General features: G+C 35.6%; 3 protein-coding genes and 1 long non-coding RNA gene across 11 annotated transcripts; 2 read left to right on the top strand and 2 right to left on the bottom strand.

Moving 5' to 3' along the window:
- Positions 1–7,316: 7,316 nt before the first annotated feature.
- Positions 7,317–8,607, top strand: LOC126751283 (Golgi to ER traffic protein 4 homolog). Its single transcript, XM_050461414.1, has 2 exons — positions 7,317–7,815; positions 7,873–8,607. Exons 1-2 carry the CDS (start codon positions 7,447–7,449, stop codon positions 8,533–8,535), a joined length of 1,032 nt encoding a protein of 343 aa, XP_050317371.1. The 5' UTR covers positions 7,317–7,446; the 3' UTR covers positions 8,536–8,607.
- A 131-nt stretch (positions 8,608–8,738) lies between these two features.
- On the bottom strand, positions 8,739–10,337 carry LOC126751294 (uncharacterized). 7 transcript variants are annotated; one of them, XR_007665868.1, is made up of 4 exons: positions 9,570–10,210; positions 9,302–9,503; positions 9,102–9,184; positions 8,739–9,035 (listed from the first exon to the last, which is right to left on the bottom strand). XR_007665868.1 is itself a non-coding variant. In XM_050461451.1 (3 exons), the coding sequence occupies exons 2-3, from the start codon at positions 9,994–9,996 to the stop codon at positions 9,217–9,219; spliced, it is 714 nt and encodes a 237-aa protein (XP_050317408.1). In that variant the 5' UTR covers positions 9,997–10,113; positions 10,217–10,337; the 3' UTR covers positions 8,739–9,216. The 7 variants fall into 7 exon arrangements, 5 of the variants coding, with proteins under 5 accessions (XP_050317408.1, XP_050317407.1, XP_050317405.1 ...); XR_007665867.1 differs by having other exon boundaries at positions 9,102–9,503; XM_050461451.1 differs by adding an exon at positions 10,217–10,337 and having other exon boundaries at positions 8,739–9,503; positions 9,570–10,113.
- Positions 10,338–11,057: 720 nt separating this feature from the next.
- On the top strand, positions 11,058–13,567 carry LOC126751272 (protein Tube). The gene is made up of 2 exons (XM_050461400.1): positions 11,058–11,773; positions 12,071–13,567. The coding sequence occupies exons 1-2, from the start codon at positions 11,377–11,379 to the stop codon at positions 13,123–13,125; spliced, it is 1,452 nt and encodes a 483-aa protein (XP_050317357.1). The 5' UTR covers positions 11,058–11,376; the 3' UTR covers positions 13,126–13,567.
- LOC126751308 (uncharacterized) lies at positions 13,567–15,162 on the bottom strand. 2 transcript variants are annotated; one of them, XR_007665870.1, is made up of 3 exons: positions 14,757–15,162; positions 14,038–14,298; positions 13,567–13,973 (listed from the first exon to the last, which is right to left on the bottom strand). It is a non-coding gene; the product is annotated as an uncharacterized LOC126751308 (long non-coding RNA). The 2 variants fall into 2 exon arrangements; XR_007665869.1 differs by having other exon boundaries at positions 14,684–15,162.
- Positions 15,163–15,306: the final 144 nt, after the last annotated feature.

The following is a 15,306-nucleotide window of genomic DNA, read 5'->3' on the forward strand; positions in this document are numbered from 1 at the left end:
GTACGAAGAGCATGATAAGCTGGCCGACAGGGGTCGAGCATTACCAATCTACGAAAAAATGTGCCGGCTTACAGAAGGTTTCAAGACCGTAGAACCCCCAAAGGTGATCTAGTCACTGATGCCCAGAGAATACTTAAATTATGGCTCTCCAGCCTGCTGAATGGCAGTGAACGCACAACACCATGAGAAGGCGAACCCGATTCCCCAATCGATGACGATGGAGCAGACGTTCCATTACCCGACCCTGAAGAAGGCCGAATAGCAATTGCCCGCCTGAAGAACAACAAAGCGGCAGGGCCGACGGATTGCCGGCCAAGCTATTCAAACACGGAGCGAAGAACTGATAAGGAGCATGCATCAGCTTCTTTGTAAAATATGGTCGGACGAAAGCATGCCCAACGATTGGAATTTAAGTGTGCTATGCCCAATCCATAGAAAAGGAGACCCCACAATATGCGCCAAATAACGTGGGATTAGCCTCCTCAATATCGCATATAAGGTTCTATCGAGCGTATTGTGTGAAAGATTAAAGCCCACCGTCAACAAACTGATTGAACCTTATCAGTGTGGCTTTAGACCTGGCAAATCAACAACCGACCAGATATTCACCATGCGCCAAATCTTGGAAAAGACCTGTGAAAGGAGAATCGACACACACCACCTCTTCGTCGATTTCAAAGCTGCTTTCGACAGCACGAAAAGGAGCTGCCTTTATGCCGCGATGTCTGGAATTTGGTATCCCCGCAAAACTAATACGGCTGTGTAAGCTGACGTTGAGCAACACCAAAAGCTCCGTCAGAATCGGGAAGGACCTCTCCGAGCCGTTCGATACCATGCGAGGTTTCAGACAAAGCGATTCCCTATCGTGCGATCTTCTATAAGAGTGTACAGCTGCTGGCGTATGCCGATGATATTGATATCATAGGCCTCAATACCCGCGCCGTTAGTTCTGGGTCTGGCAGTGAACGAGGACAAGACGAAATATCTCCTGTCATCAAACAAACAGTCGTCGCACTCGCGACTAAACACCCACGTCACTGTTGACAGTCATAACTTCGAAGTTGTAGATAATTTCGTCTATCTTTGAACATTATCAGCATCAACGCCAATAACAACGTCAGCGTCGAAGTCCAACGCAGCATAACTATTGCCAACAGGTGCTACTTCGGACTGAGTAGGCAATTGAGAAGTAAAGTCCTCTCTCGACGAACAAAAACCAAATTCTATAAGTCACTCATTATTCCCGTCCTGCTATATGGTGCAGAGGCTTGGACGATGACAACAACTGATGAGTCGACGCTCTGAAAGTATTCGACGCATTACCCCCCGGGGAAGCAGAGGAAGAGGAAGACCTCCACTCCGTTGGAAGGACCAGGTGGAGAAGGACCTGGCTTCGCTTGGAATATCCAATTGGCGCCACGTAACGAAAAGAAAAACGACTGGCGAGCTGTTGTTAACTCGGCTATAATCGCGTGAGCGGTGTCTACGCCAATTAAGAAGAAGAAGATGTCAAAATTTTAGTGATTTAACTTTAACGGCTTGGAAGATATACACATTCAACTTGTAGCCATTCCCATTTTTCTTTACATTTTTAGCCCAAAGGCGTCCCTTGCTTCTGCGATTTTTTGTACCAAATTACAGTTTTTACTCTCATGTTACAAGAGTACAAAAATAAACGGTTTCACTCAAAATATGTACAATTCCTATGTAAGGAGACGATATATGTATGTATTATCAAATTCCACACCTTTATTACGCATATGTGCTTATATCGGATAGAATATATTTCGAGTAATGATATGCCGTAATGCCAAACTGAATAAAATACCCAGATAGATAGATAGATTTGGGTGGATTTGCCCTATGACGATTAGTCTGACGTGATTGGCCCTCTAACTCTTTTCAAATTGATTCATCTTGAAATGCTTTATTAGCTGCTGAGGTAATTGAATACTACCACAATTTCGGTCGTTCTTTTTTTTCTTATTGTTGAGTTATATTGCCACTAGATCTCTGACCTTTGGAGAACTCCTGCACCAGAACTATGTCCAGATCATTCGAAGCTATTTTGTTAGTTATTACCGCCGAGGCAGCAAAAGCGTGGTAGATGTTGATTTGGGGCTATCTTGATGACAGGCGTAATTTTCCTTTAAGTTTTTGCTCCCGATATCCGAGAGCATCAGATCTTCATTATTTGCTGTTCCTCTTTCTGCGTTCCTGACCTCCATAGTTTGGCGGGATACTGCCACACCGGTAGTTCAGTCTGAAACAGTTTTTGCTTTTGGTGAACGATTCGTCGTCTACACAAGGGTTTAGTTTCAGACAGGTGATTTCATCGTTTTCTTCTAGCACTTTCCAATAATTGGTTTACATACCCTCAATTTGGACTTGCAACAAGACCAATGTGTATGCTTTCCACTTGTTCGCGCTCCTAGGAAGAAAGATTTTTACATTGTGTGTGTGGGTATTTCTTTACCAATTTTTGTGGTTAGCTTTACGCCTGACCAGCCACTAGTGTGAGGTATTACTATTGTTAGCCATTCAGCTGTGTGTCGTCCGTGCAGTCAACAATAAGAAGCCCTATCTTAAATGCCACCCCTGAAACACTAATGAACTTTTCCGGCCCTTAAGCACCCCATACATTATTGCCTTTTGGATCTCAACCAGCTGTTCGGGCGACAGAAAGTTCTTCGGGAGCACTGCCTACTTGACGAATATTATAGCCTCAGCGTAGGTGTGCCCATAACCAGGCCTTATTGTCTGTTGCTTCGGAACAGTTGACCCTTCCAGTTGTCTGGTTCGGAATGTTAATCGGTCTTTTTGATAGCTGGTCCTCTAGCTCGTGGGCTTGCTGTTTGCTACTGGTTTGTACTCAGTTTTTTCCGTTTGAAGTCGGACAGATTCTGAGCTCATTGCCCTTTTCAGACTTCTGAGGTATCTTACGATTCCTGCTCCACTCAGCCCCTATCTTTTTTGATCATCTCTTGCGTCAGGACGGCAACTTAGTATGTATTTCTCCGCTTATGATCTTTGCAAATTTCTAGAGTATAAAGTGTTTGGTTATACCAGAACTTAGCTCTTTTTTAATAATGTATGCAGTATCCTCCACATAATTGATCTCCGGTTATGTAATAAAATTAAAATTGAATTTGAATTCCGGTCTAAAATATATTGCATTAAAATACGTGCAAATTCGCCCGCTTAAATGAACCCGATTAATTGGTTTTCCCTCATAATTGGTTCAAAATAGTTCAAAATATGTCTTTTGAAAAAAAACCTGTAACTTCCCTCGGTTAATTGAACAAACATCTTTTGTTAAAAAAAGAAGTAACCTCTGACATCAGCATTTAAAAGCATACTATTTATCTTGGTTAATATTTTTTTATTTTTATTTTTTATTTTTATTTATTTATTTACAAGAGTAATAAATATAAATAATTATTCCACTTAACAACTAAAGCACTGGCTGTCAAGGCCTTCGGCTTAGTCTTGGTGAATATATTTTGAAATCAGTCCAATTTGGTGAGCAAGAGAAAGAAGAAAATCCTCTTAAATCTTCGTCAATTCATATACATACATATGTATACTATATACATATAACTCGTATACTAACAGACACATAAGGTTTGTAAGAAGACCGAAAACTATTATTTGTATACTACATGGCAGTTGGTGTAGTATCAACCAGATTTTATCTATTTTTCCATTACCACATACCATTTACATGTCACATACTAAAAAACAAATCATATAGAATAATGGCAGCCGGATGTCCGAAAAGGCTGATATTAGTTGTACAGGGGCTATGTCAAGTTTTTGCCAATTTTTTTTATTTTAGGCACAAAGATACACTGTTATGAGTAAAATACGTGGCCGATATATAGTACATACTCGTATGTGGTACAAAGTCACTCGGAAGTTCGAAAATCTTTATATTAGGCTAAGGGAAGTATTGGTCCGATTCAACCCATTTTTGATACACAGACATACTATTATCAGAGAAGTACTATCCCGGAATTCCTCAATCCCTCCGACAATGACCGATATTTTCAAACAAAAGTCAACTATGGGTACAGGGGTCCACATATTCGGTACCTAGGGCCTTGAACAGTTTTTTTGGATTCGAACAATTTTTGGTCACACGATAAAAACATTATTCCTGCAAAGTTTTATCCCGTTATATTATTTGCTGCTTGATTTGTGTACTGGAAACTGAACGAATCAAGTGGAATTTAAAGTTGTACTATATAGGAAGTAGGCGTGGTTATTGTCCGGTTTCGCTCATTTGTGAAATAGGAATATGAAAACAATGTCATATACGAAATCTGGGATTTTACCAAAAAGTGGGTGGTGCCACGCCCATCGACACATTTTTTCCTGGGCCCCTATAAAGCTTTGTCATACCATTACGATGGCAAAATTGTACGTCTCTGGTTAATTTTGTTACTGATTTATCGCGCTTTTAGTAGTTTTGAACAGTACCGTTATATGGGGAAGGAACGGGTTTTCATCCCATTTCATCTACGTATTTCCACACTATCGGTAGAAATTCTTGTGGTATTCGCGCTGGACGAATTTCGTTGTTGTCGCTTTAGCAGTTTAGGAGATACATATATATGTATGTATGTACATACATTAAGGGGGTATTCTGGTCTAGAAATTGTAATGTAATTGAAATGTACAAAAGGATTTTTCAAAATTCAAATTATTTTCGGAGATATAGGCATTTTTCTGACCCGGCATCCAAACTGGATCGGCCGAAACTAATCGAACAAAAGACTTTACGCTAAACTTTAAGCGCGTTTTTCTCAAAACTGACTTTTTCGGAACGATACCCACGATTTCTCAGGTTCTACTGGACCGATTTACTTGAAATTTATATAGAGTCTTCTTTATAGGCTTGTCTATGGTTGGAACTAGCCCCTTCCCCAAATTTTTATTTTATTTTTTTTTTAAATTCGAAATAGTCAGAAAAAGTGATCCAAAAAAACTTTTTTTTCCCACTTTTCCGTAGTTCCGGCCATTGCGACATTATTCTAGATTATTAAACTTTTTTTTTTGGTTTCAGATAACTAGGAGGGTTGAAATCATGGGTATGGTCACGTGGAAATTTTTAGAGACCCCCCACTTCGTCAGCTCATAATTTTTGAAATTTTTTACTTTTTTTTAGTTTTTAATTTTTTTCTGTACTCTTCTAAAATTAACAAATAACTGATAAAAAAAATGGATATTAAAAATATTAATTGCCTTTTTTTTACGACACTTTAAAAATTACGTGAAATTCGTGCTTCTAGACCAGAATACCCCTTAAACATATTAGAGTGCGTGGCCACGCTCACTTTTTCAAAAGTTTTGCCCATAGGTGTCTTTTGCTGCTGCGAACCTCTGTGCCAAATTACAGTTTTATATCTTATTTCAGTGCTTAGTTATGGCACTTTATATGTTTTCGGTTAATGGCGATTTGTGGGCGTGGCAGTGATCCGATTATGCCCATCTACGATCTAGAACTTTTTTTTGTACTAAGAAACTTACGTACCAATTTTCATTAAGATATCTCACTTTTTACTCAAGTTACAGCTTGTACGAACGGACGGACAGGCAGACAGTCAACCGGATTTCAACTTTTCTTGTCACCCTGATCATTTATATACATATGTACTAGGGGATCCAGCCACGCGTTATAGTATATATTTTATGCTATTATTCATATAATAAACTATTCAATACAGTGAAAATACAGGCATAAAAATCCAAGGGATTATTCTTGATGTTTAATTTTTAATATGTTCATATAAATAAATTTCATTGGAAAAAATAACGAATTTAAGGCTGCTTTCTCAGTGTTTGGTTACCAACCTTTCTATCCAGTGAATAGAATTGTCCGCTTAATAGAGTGTACTTAATAAACATCAACAATTAACATGTTTAATTTAGATGTCCGCTTAATAGAGCGTCCATTTAATAGAACTTTCACTGTATTTTTTATTTATGAATTGTTTATAATTGTTTTTATTCTTCTAAGTCGGTTCGAACTGGACACAGTGTGCTAAATTTTACTAAAATTGGTTCAGTAGTTTAGGAGTCCATCGCGGACAAACAACGTGACACGACCTTTTTATATACTTGTATAAAGATAACCCTATATCTACCTCGCTTAGTTTTAGGTGATACGTACAACCGTTAGGTGAACAAAACTATAGTACTCTGTAGCAACTGGTTGTAAGAGTATAAAAAGATTACAGACTTCTTCAATTTACATTTTAAAAATTAAGAAACGAACTCTAAATATGAGAATTTAAATGCTGCACATATAGTATACAATAATATGAATTGTTCTTGTTCCTTAAACTTATTACTTAAATATAAGTAATCTTGTTTTTGATTCTTATAGTTTTTCCGTTTAAAATAAAAATATATTGTTTAAATATCATTACGAAAAACTAAATAGATTCTTAAAGTGCTTAAATGATTATTTTTTAATGTTTAGGTTGTAAAATTGTAATTCAATGAATTTTTAATTAAACGGGTATCGGTTAATTGATTTCCCGGTGAATTTAAACAACAATTGTGCAATTTTTGAAGTGCAATTATCCGGGGGATACTGTAACAAAATTTTTACTGGGGTGTAGGCGAGAATTGTTTTGAATTCATATGTTTCTATTAAAGACAAACATAGCGAATGAACCAAAAATTGCGTTATTTATTTATCATGATTCAATTCAATGTGTGAATTCGGACCGTGATTTCTCTTACGAAAGAAAAGTTTGTAACCTTAATGTCAACATTAGATGTTTTTTGTTTTTCTCATCAATATTCTGTTACATTTTTATTATTTTGTATTATTTACAATCTATGTATTTGTAGTCAATTATCGCCCAATTTTCATTGGATGAAATCTTTGAAAAATTTATTTTTTGGAACTTTTTTTTGTTTTTGGGCATGTATTGCCATTTTTTAATTATTTTCTCTTCCTACTTCACTTTCTTAACTGCTGCCAAAATAAATAGTAATGTTCCAAAACTATAAATTCATAGATAGATAGAGCCTGTATCACTCGTCAAACTTCTTTTCCATGCCAAACGGATCTTCCTAAACAGAACGGACTCAGATATTGATTCCCGGTTGGATTTTTAAGTGCCCGAGGACTTTCAAATTAATAACATTCCTGTATAAATTTTTTTAACTATATTTACGGATTTGCTGTTATTTAAAATAAACAACTAAATTTTTCCTAGAGGTGTGTTTTTATTATTAGACGTTTACACTTCATTCTTGAATCAGACACAGAGAATGTCAATTAAAAACAAGGAATCAAAGTTTGACGTTCCGTGAATTTATTAGCAAGTCCAAATATAAAATACTGACTAATTTGCACAAATTTTTATCGTTATTCAAAAAATATAAATATATTTAAAATAAAGGATTTTTCACGTCTCCACAATAACAATGACCGCAACTGCTGCAGATCGTGGCGTACAGCGTGGAGTCAACCGCGTACTTGTTAAGCTGGAAAATTCAATTGAATCAGGCAATTACTATGAAGCACATCAAATGTATCGCACATTGTACTTTCGATACACCGGCCAGCAAAAATATGCGGACTGCTTAGAGTTACTATGGAGTGGGGCAATGAAGCTTGTCTCGAAACAACAAGAAACGAGTGCAGCAGATTTAGCTCTCCTCCTTATTGACACATTAGATAAGCGTGGTAGTGTTGAAAATGATCAAAGTAATGATGGCGACATATGGATTCAGCGATTGGGCACGCTTATTGGACTACTAAGTTCTACAACAGTGGAGCGCGAGACCTTAATTGTAACATTTTTCAATTTAGCTAATCTATAAGTAACTTACATGAATATTTTTTTGCAGAGCCGCGCAATAAAGTGGAGTAGTGATATGTCGGGCAATACATTAGGGCACCCCGGCATGCACAAAGCTATTGCTCAAGTATTTTGGGCTGAAGGAAGTTGTGAGCAGGCTCGTCATCACTTTCTACTAAGTCGTGATGGAAATCTTTGCGGTCGTATATTAATTAAGATCCATAAAAATAAAGGCTACGAAAACGAATTGGATTTATTTATCGTACAGGCTGTACTACAACAATTATGTTTAAAGGATCGGAAGACTGCTGAAGATACTTTTGCCTCCTATACCTCAAATCATTCAAGCATTAAGCGCAAAGAGGCTCCATTCAAACAACCGCTATTAAACTTTGTACACTTTTTGTTTCGTTGTATCGACACTGGACGACATGACACATTTCGTACTTTGTGTGATCTATATAAACCGTCATTGAATAGAGATCCTTCATTCGAGAAATATTTGGTTAAAATAGGAATACATTTCTTTGGTGTTGCACCGCCACCTACAATAACTGGCGGAGGCTTGATGGGCGGCATGTTTGGTGACTTATTTACACGCTTATTCCAAGGATTCGATGACGATGATGACGACGATAGCCAACAATCCAGGTCTAGTTCCAACACACGTTTACGTACTGGTGGCGCAGCAAACTCTGTCAACCTAGATTAACACCAATTATATGACGATACTAAATAATCATGTTTTTTTTTTATGAAATAAACTATTAACTTTAGCATGTTATATTTGCCATTTTTTATCCCGTAGTTCGATTCTATAACTCAATCCTCAATTCGAAAAATTTTAAATTAAAGTAAAATTCAAAATACATCATTGTGACAACTTAAGCCCTCACCGAAACCAAAAACAGCAAATCATTTTGTTAACAGAAATGTAATTAATTTTAATTTAATTATAGTAAATATTTTAACTTATACATCCAAAAACACATTTTATCGAATATAATTCGGAGTGCTCTAAAATATAAGGAATAGGTAGTCTATTTTACAAGCATTTACATAAATGGAATATTCTGCTTATTAATTCAACCAAGTTATAACAAAATTTATAACAATTTACAGAATTACCATAATTCGTTTTATTAGGCAGCAAACCAAAGATTTATTTTTGTTGTATATAGGTTGAAAGCCGTTAGACTGCAAGTTAGTATGCTGAAAATTGCAACAAACAGTAAATTCAATAATTTTACACCAATTCTCTTTGGGATATAAACCCACCTTAATACTTTACGCACTCCGATTAAGCGATGACAAAACCTTACATTTCATTAAAGCATAAATAACATTATTAGACTAGTTTTCTAAAAGTAAAAAAGAACAAATTAATTAACAATTAATTTTGCAAAATATTGGCAGATGGATAATCGTTAGAATTCCAATTGCAATTCGGGCAAAACTCTAAAGACACTTTTCCTTGCCTTATATGTAAGCAAATGCCCGCATCAGATTCTATACTTTCAAGTGATGGCACTTGATCAACATCGGCATAACTATGCTCTCCTCCAACTGTGGTTAATTTTGTTAAACCTTTAGTTCCTAGGTCTTCGTGGTCTTCGTGTAAGATATCGACCCAAGTATCATTAAAAGCTGACGATGGTATGAAATCTGAAGATAAATTTTCTAAAATGTTATACATTTCTATTGGATCATCTTGAAAAGAAAACTCTGATGAAATTCCTACGCTACCATTATCCGAATTTTCCGATGTGGATGCGACATTCCATTCAACATTGTCCAAACCGTTTGTTTGCTGTACAATCCTTGACGACTGGCATAATTGCTGACTGGTATACGAATGAACTGGAGAACTCAGCATCGGCGAACTTACGGCCGGAGACTGCTGAACATGCATTCGAACATTCAGAGCTTTAATAAGATTCTCTATTTCTTTGTGATTTGCAATAACGCTCTGAAAATACCTTTTTTCTCGTTGAAGTTGGCCTACTGCTTTCATTTGCTGTTTCAACGCCTTCTTAAGTTGCTTATTAGCCGATCGCACTTCTTCCAACTCCTTCTCCATTGCCTCTAAATGCGCTTTCTTCTTTCGACGATTTTCCCGTGCCAACAAAGCATTTCTATTTTGAACATTTGGATTGGGCCGCCTAGTTGGCATTCGACCTTGACAAACTGCCTTTACACAGTTTTTCACACCTGAAATTGTACTCTCTTCGCTATCGGTGGCTGAATTAGAGTCCGTTGATTCATATCGGTAGACATTCTGTTGCAATAACTGCTTGATATCTTCCATTATGATTTTGCGTTGAAGGGAAAATTTTACAAACGGAATCTTGTTTATTATTTTGTACACCAAAAAATTGTCGCTGCTACTTTACCTTTTCTATAAAAATTCTCAATTTTTCAACAAAAGAAAAATTCACCTATTACGTTTTATACACGAAAAGAAAATGGTGGCCTTTCACGAAGTAGGCCTTGATCGCGGTTGTATTTGCGAACATTCAGAGTTGCTTTAAGTAATAAAGTATGGTATTGTACCAATTTCATCGAATTGTACAACTGATTGTTACGTATAGTATATAGGCCAGTTGTATGAGTTTTACCATCTGATTAAATGAAAATCAAAATTTTTTGATATTTTGTCAAATTGGTTGTGTTAGTTGGATTGTGTTTGGGTTGGTCGTGCGATTTCAAACGATTTCGTCCTTTTATTTCGGCTGTCGAAGAGAGCGCGTAATATATAATAAGTAAAGCAATAACTTCCGAACTCATGTTTAAGCAACGAAGTGAATATTCAAAATGAAGTTGGCCTCAAAATTGTATTAAAAGTTGTGTCGTATGTAGCGACAAGGGCAATTTCTAGCCCAACTCAATCAACCAACTAATTGTTGTGTGTATGCCTTCCATTAAATGATTTACCTTGATGAGTAAAAAAAATTGTCTTTTACTGAAGAGAAAAATTAATAAAACAAAACGAACTTTTACCAATAAAAAGTTTAACTTCATAGACATACTGCAAAAATAATATTTTATCCTTAATTTTTTGTTCTTAAGTAATTAAATAATATATAATACACAATGGTAAATTTTGTTTTGATTGCAGAATATGTTTGTAATTTTATTATTATCCATCCCTGTAATCTGATGCCAACCTATCGTTTAATTATATGATAAATCTTAACTATTATAATAAAATTCATTGACAATTTTCGAAAGACACGAGTACCGATGTCACTAAATTCAAAACTCGTAGACTGGTAGCAGAACCTGGCAAGGTTTAAAGAATATTATTGGAAAGCGAAACGAAAAACAAGGAAGTAGCGAAATTAAGAAAGGAAGAAAATAAAGATTGGACATTATAGCAAATTCTGCCTGGATATGAATCCACAATAGCAAATGGACCAGAACTTGTTGATTACTTTGCGATTTTTTATACGACGGAGCGTCTGGAATTAGAGTGTATACAAAACTGTAGTGATAGCACACAAAGATATTTCGCAACCACTCCAAGCAGTGGGGAGTGCAGTGGAAATATAAAATGTATACACGCGATACAGAATTGCGACGACTGCAATCCAACGATGTGAACCGGCTGGCGGAAACGTTGGGATTCGTTGGAGGAAGAAAGTTGATGGAAAATATACCGAAACATTGGTCAAATCAAGACGGATACAATGTTGAAGATTCTGTTAGAGGAAGCCAAAGATGGAACGGTTCTAATGTGATAGAGTTAAAATACAAGCCAGAACAAGTTCGGCTAATAGAAGAAGCAACAAAACAAACTAGTGGCTGTTATTTTGCAGAGATATTAATACAGGAATGGAGCACCAGTGGCCGCAAACATGAACGTCCGACAGTTGGTCTGTTATTACAATTACTGATTAAAGCAGATCTCTGGAATGCAGCTGACTTTGTAGCAGAACATTTCCTGAATGGTAAGAATTCCATTGTTTGTAATTCATTTCACTAAGCGCACTGCATTGAAAAAACATCGATTTTTGCTTGAAATCATGAATTAATTGTACAAATATTTTAATCTCACTACATTAATTAATAGATCTTGTAACTTGTTATGGTTTGAAAATTTTTAAAATATATAATATGGAACCAGAGTCAATAAAGTATTTAACTGCACTTATTCATATAAATAGAAATATATGTATGTTAATAAAATATATGTATTTCTTTTTACTCTTGATAAATAACATGTTGAAATTGTATTCAATTACCAGAACCCCCACCCGAACGTCCTTTGGAAGGACCTGGTGCAAAAGTTGACATATCAATTCCAACAGAATGTTTGAGAAGTGTTGTAGATTTTGTAAATGATTCGGTCGGCTATCCAGACACTGAAACGCTCAACGATAATATAAATAGAACGAATGGATTGGACGATCACAATCGAGATTATTACACAAAGTTTTCACCTTTGAATAAGGACTTAAACACCGTGGCACCAAAACCGCCACCTCGGACACGATCCGCGCGTCATCAAAGTACACAACACAGTCTGCAGCAGCAACTACCAATACAACAACAGCAACAAAATATTCAGAAAGCACCAACCGACAACGAAGCAGCAACTGCAGAGGCTAATGACCAAAATAGACGCCCTCAAAGTCATGATAATATTCAAGTATCTAAACAGCCTCAAAATGTAAATTCATTAATGCATAATACCATAACTTCACATAATATACCAGAATTGAGCGATCTGCTTAAATCCAATAGCAATCTGCATTCTGCGAAATCAGAAGATGCACGCGAAATACCTATCGTTTCCCTTCTTGATTCTAAATCGAAAAATGTACCTAGTATACCAGTTGTTGCTTCCACATCAAATACGACATCGATGGCGGGATCTGATATGCTCGGAAGTCTACCATTGATTACTGAACTGAATTCTGATGGTGTGGATATTGAAGTTTCGAATGATTTTCAAGGAGACAACTCTGATTCAAATCAATTGACACACCAAATTACTTCACCCTCTCCAAATGGTTTAAGTGATGATAGTCGCTGTAGTAGTTTAAGTAATGATAGTTTTGACGATGGCGATTACAGTGCTGTAAATAATTCGGATGTTGGTATTGTTGATATGGAGAATGCAGATGGAAATTCTTGTGATCAGAGCCTGCCAAATCTAAGTATTTTCGGTCGACAAAGTCCCAATAATGACTCCAGTTTGACGACTGTAACGTGCACAAGTGGTGACAATAGCTTCGAGCTGAGCTTAAACGATTCGAGTTCAACATCAACAACAGACCCCACTGCGCAAAGAAAGTAGGGTTGCGTTCGGGTTGCTGTCATGACTGTTTTGTCATTCCTACGATAGAAGATATTATAAAATGGCATTCCAAAAGATACGTGCAGCATTATTTGTGAGCATCAATTTCGAAAAAAATTATTGATTGCTTATACTATGTATAGTTAAAATATAACACTTGTTACATAAAATTGAGATATATGTATATCCTCTGCGATAAACACATTATAAGACAACTTTAAATCATATTTAAAAGCATTTAATGTAAAAGTTTTACAATATAAGTTGCAGTAGAATTTTGACTCAGTTGAAATTCTTAAAACATATTTATGAGTAAGTTGTAAATTATATCGTTAATATAATATATATTTAAAATATAAAATCGATCTTTTAATTTTAATAAACATTTTTATTTTCTAGCAAAGAAAATGGAATTTTGAATAAATTTTAAATGATGCAATGAATACCTTACCTACATATATGCAGAGAACATAAAAACATATACTTTATCATAAAAGTTTTATGTTCTCTGGTTGAACATTGCTCAACTGTTAAGAATTTACAAATAACTTACATAAGTTGAAATGAACTTAAAAGTTACCCAAATATGAAATAATTTGATTATTAATTTGTGAAATTGAGTTAAACTACATTATATACTGCTAACTGAACATATGAAAGTGTACATCTAATAAAATCTAATTAGACGTTCTCTCACACATAAATACAGATGCAATGAGATTGGGTGAAAAATAAAGAATGTTATTTAAAAATATAAAGTGAACTTTCCCATTAGGGACTGCTCCTGTAACCGGACAACCATCATAAACACAACATTTTCTATTACTACATTCATACAAAACCAAATTCTATAATCGGACATTAAAAGATTTAATAAAATATGTAAAAAAATAATGAACAATTTGTACGTACATATATACAAGGTGCGTTCTGAAGTAAACAGGACTTTTTAAATCTAGCGTTAGAATCTGCTATCTTTATCGATTGTCCAGTGAGAGTTTCATGACATTTCATCGATTGGAAGTGAAGTTATTGGGTTTTAAGTGTCAGTATGTTTGTGTTATCAGTGCGAAAATGAGCTTCGAACAAAGCGCCAACATTAATTATACCCTGAACAGGGTATATTAAGTTTGTCACGAAGTTTGTAACACCCAGAAGGAAGCATCGGAGACCCTGTAAAGTATATATATAAATGATCAGTATGTTGAGCCGAGTCGATTTAGCCATGCCGTCTGTCTGTCCGTCCGTCTGGCTGTCTGTATATGTATATACGAACTAGTCCCTCAGTTTTTGAGATATCGTTTTGAAATTTTGTAAACGTTATTTTCTCTTTAAAAAGCTGCTCATTTGTCGGAACTGCCGATATCGGACCACTATAACATATTGCTGCCATACAAACTGAATGATCGGAATCAAGAGCTTGTATAGCAAACTTTCGCATTTGACGTGGTATCTTCACGAAATTTTATACGGATTACTGTTACCGAAAAAATTGTTCAGATCGGATTACTATAGCATATAGCTTCCATACAAACTGGACACATATGTATGTATTTACTAAAAGAAATGCTTCGGTGCAGTCTTAGTTAACGTTTTTTCTTGTTTTGTTTTAAAATTGGTAAAACTTTCACCGAAACGTTTCAATTTATGAAACAAGTTTATGGCGATGATTGCCTATCCCGTAGCAGAGTGCACAAGTGGTTTCAACGCTTTCAAAGTGGTCGTGAGGACATAAACTATCTTTAGATGTACACGATCAACATGTAGGCCAATCAAAAACCGTGATCACCGGAAATTCCATCGAAAATGTGCGTGAATTCATCAAAAATCAGCCAGAGAACATAAAAAAACATAAAACATATTTTATGTTCTCTCTTTGTTTTATGTTCTCTGGTTTTATGTTCTCTGTCTCAGCTGCATGGACGTGAAGGAAACTTATGCTTGATTTAGTCACAACGTGCCGCCCTTCCGTAGTGAAGACGTATTTGTAGCTGTTCTCTCTTGACAGTCATTGCTCAATTCGTATACATATATGGTTTTGCACACATCTAGCTTTTTAGTTATAATTTTTCATAATGAATAACATGAAACTAAAATCCAATTATTAAAAATGGTCTAACTAATTATAAATAATGGTATTCAAATGAAATTTTGAAGTAGTTTAAGAATATTTCAAATATA

The sequence above is a fragment of the Bactrocera neohumeralis genome, chromosome 2 (assembly GCF_024586455.1).
Source record: "Bactrocera neohumeralis isolate Rockhampton chromosome 2, APGP_CSIRO_Bneo_wtdbg2-racon-allhic-juicebox.fasta_v2, whole genome shotgun sequence".
In the NCBI taxonomy this organism is placed as follows: domain Eukaryota; kingdom Metazoa; phylum Arthropoda; class Insecta; order Diptera; family Tephritidae; genus Bactrocera; species Bactrocera neohumeralis.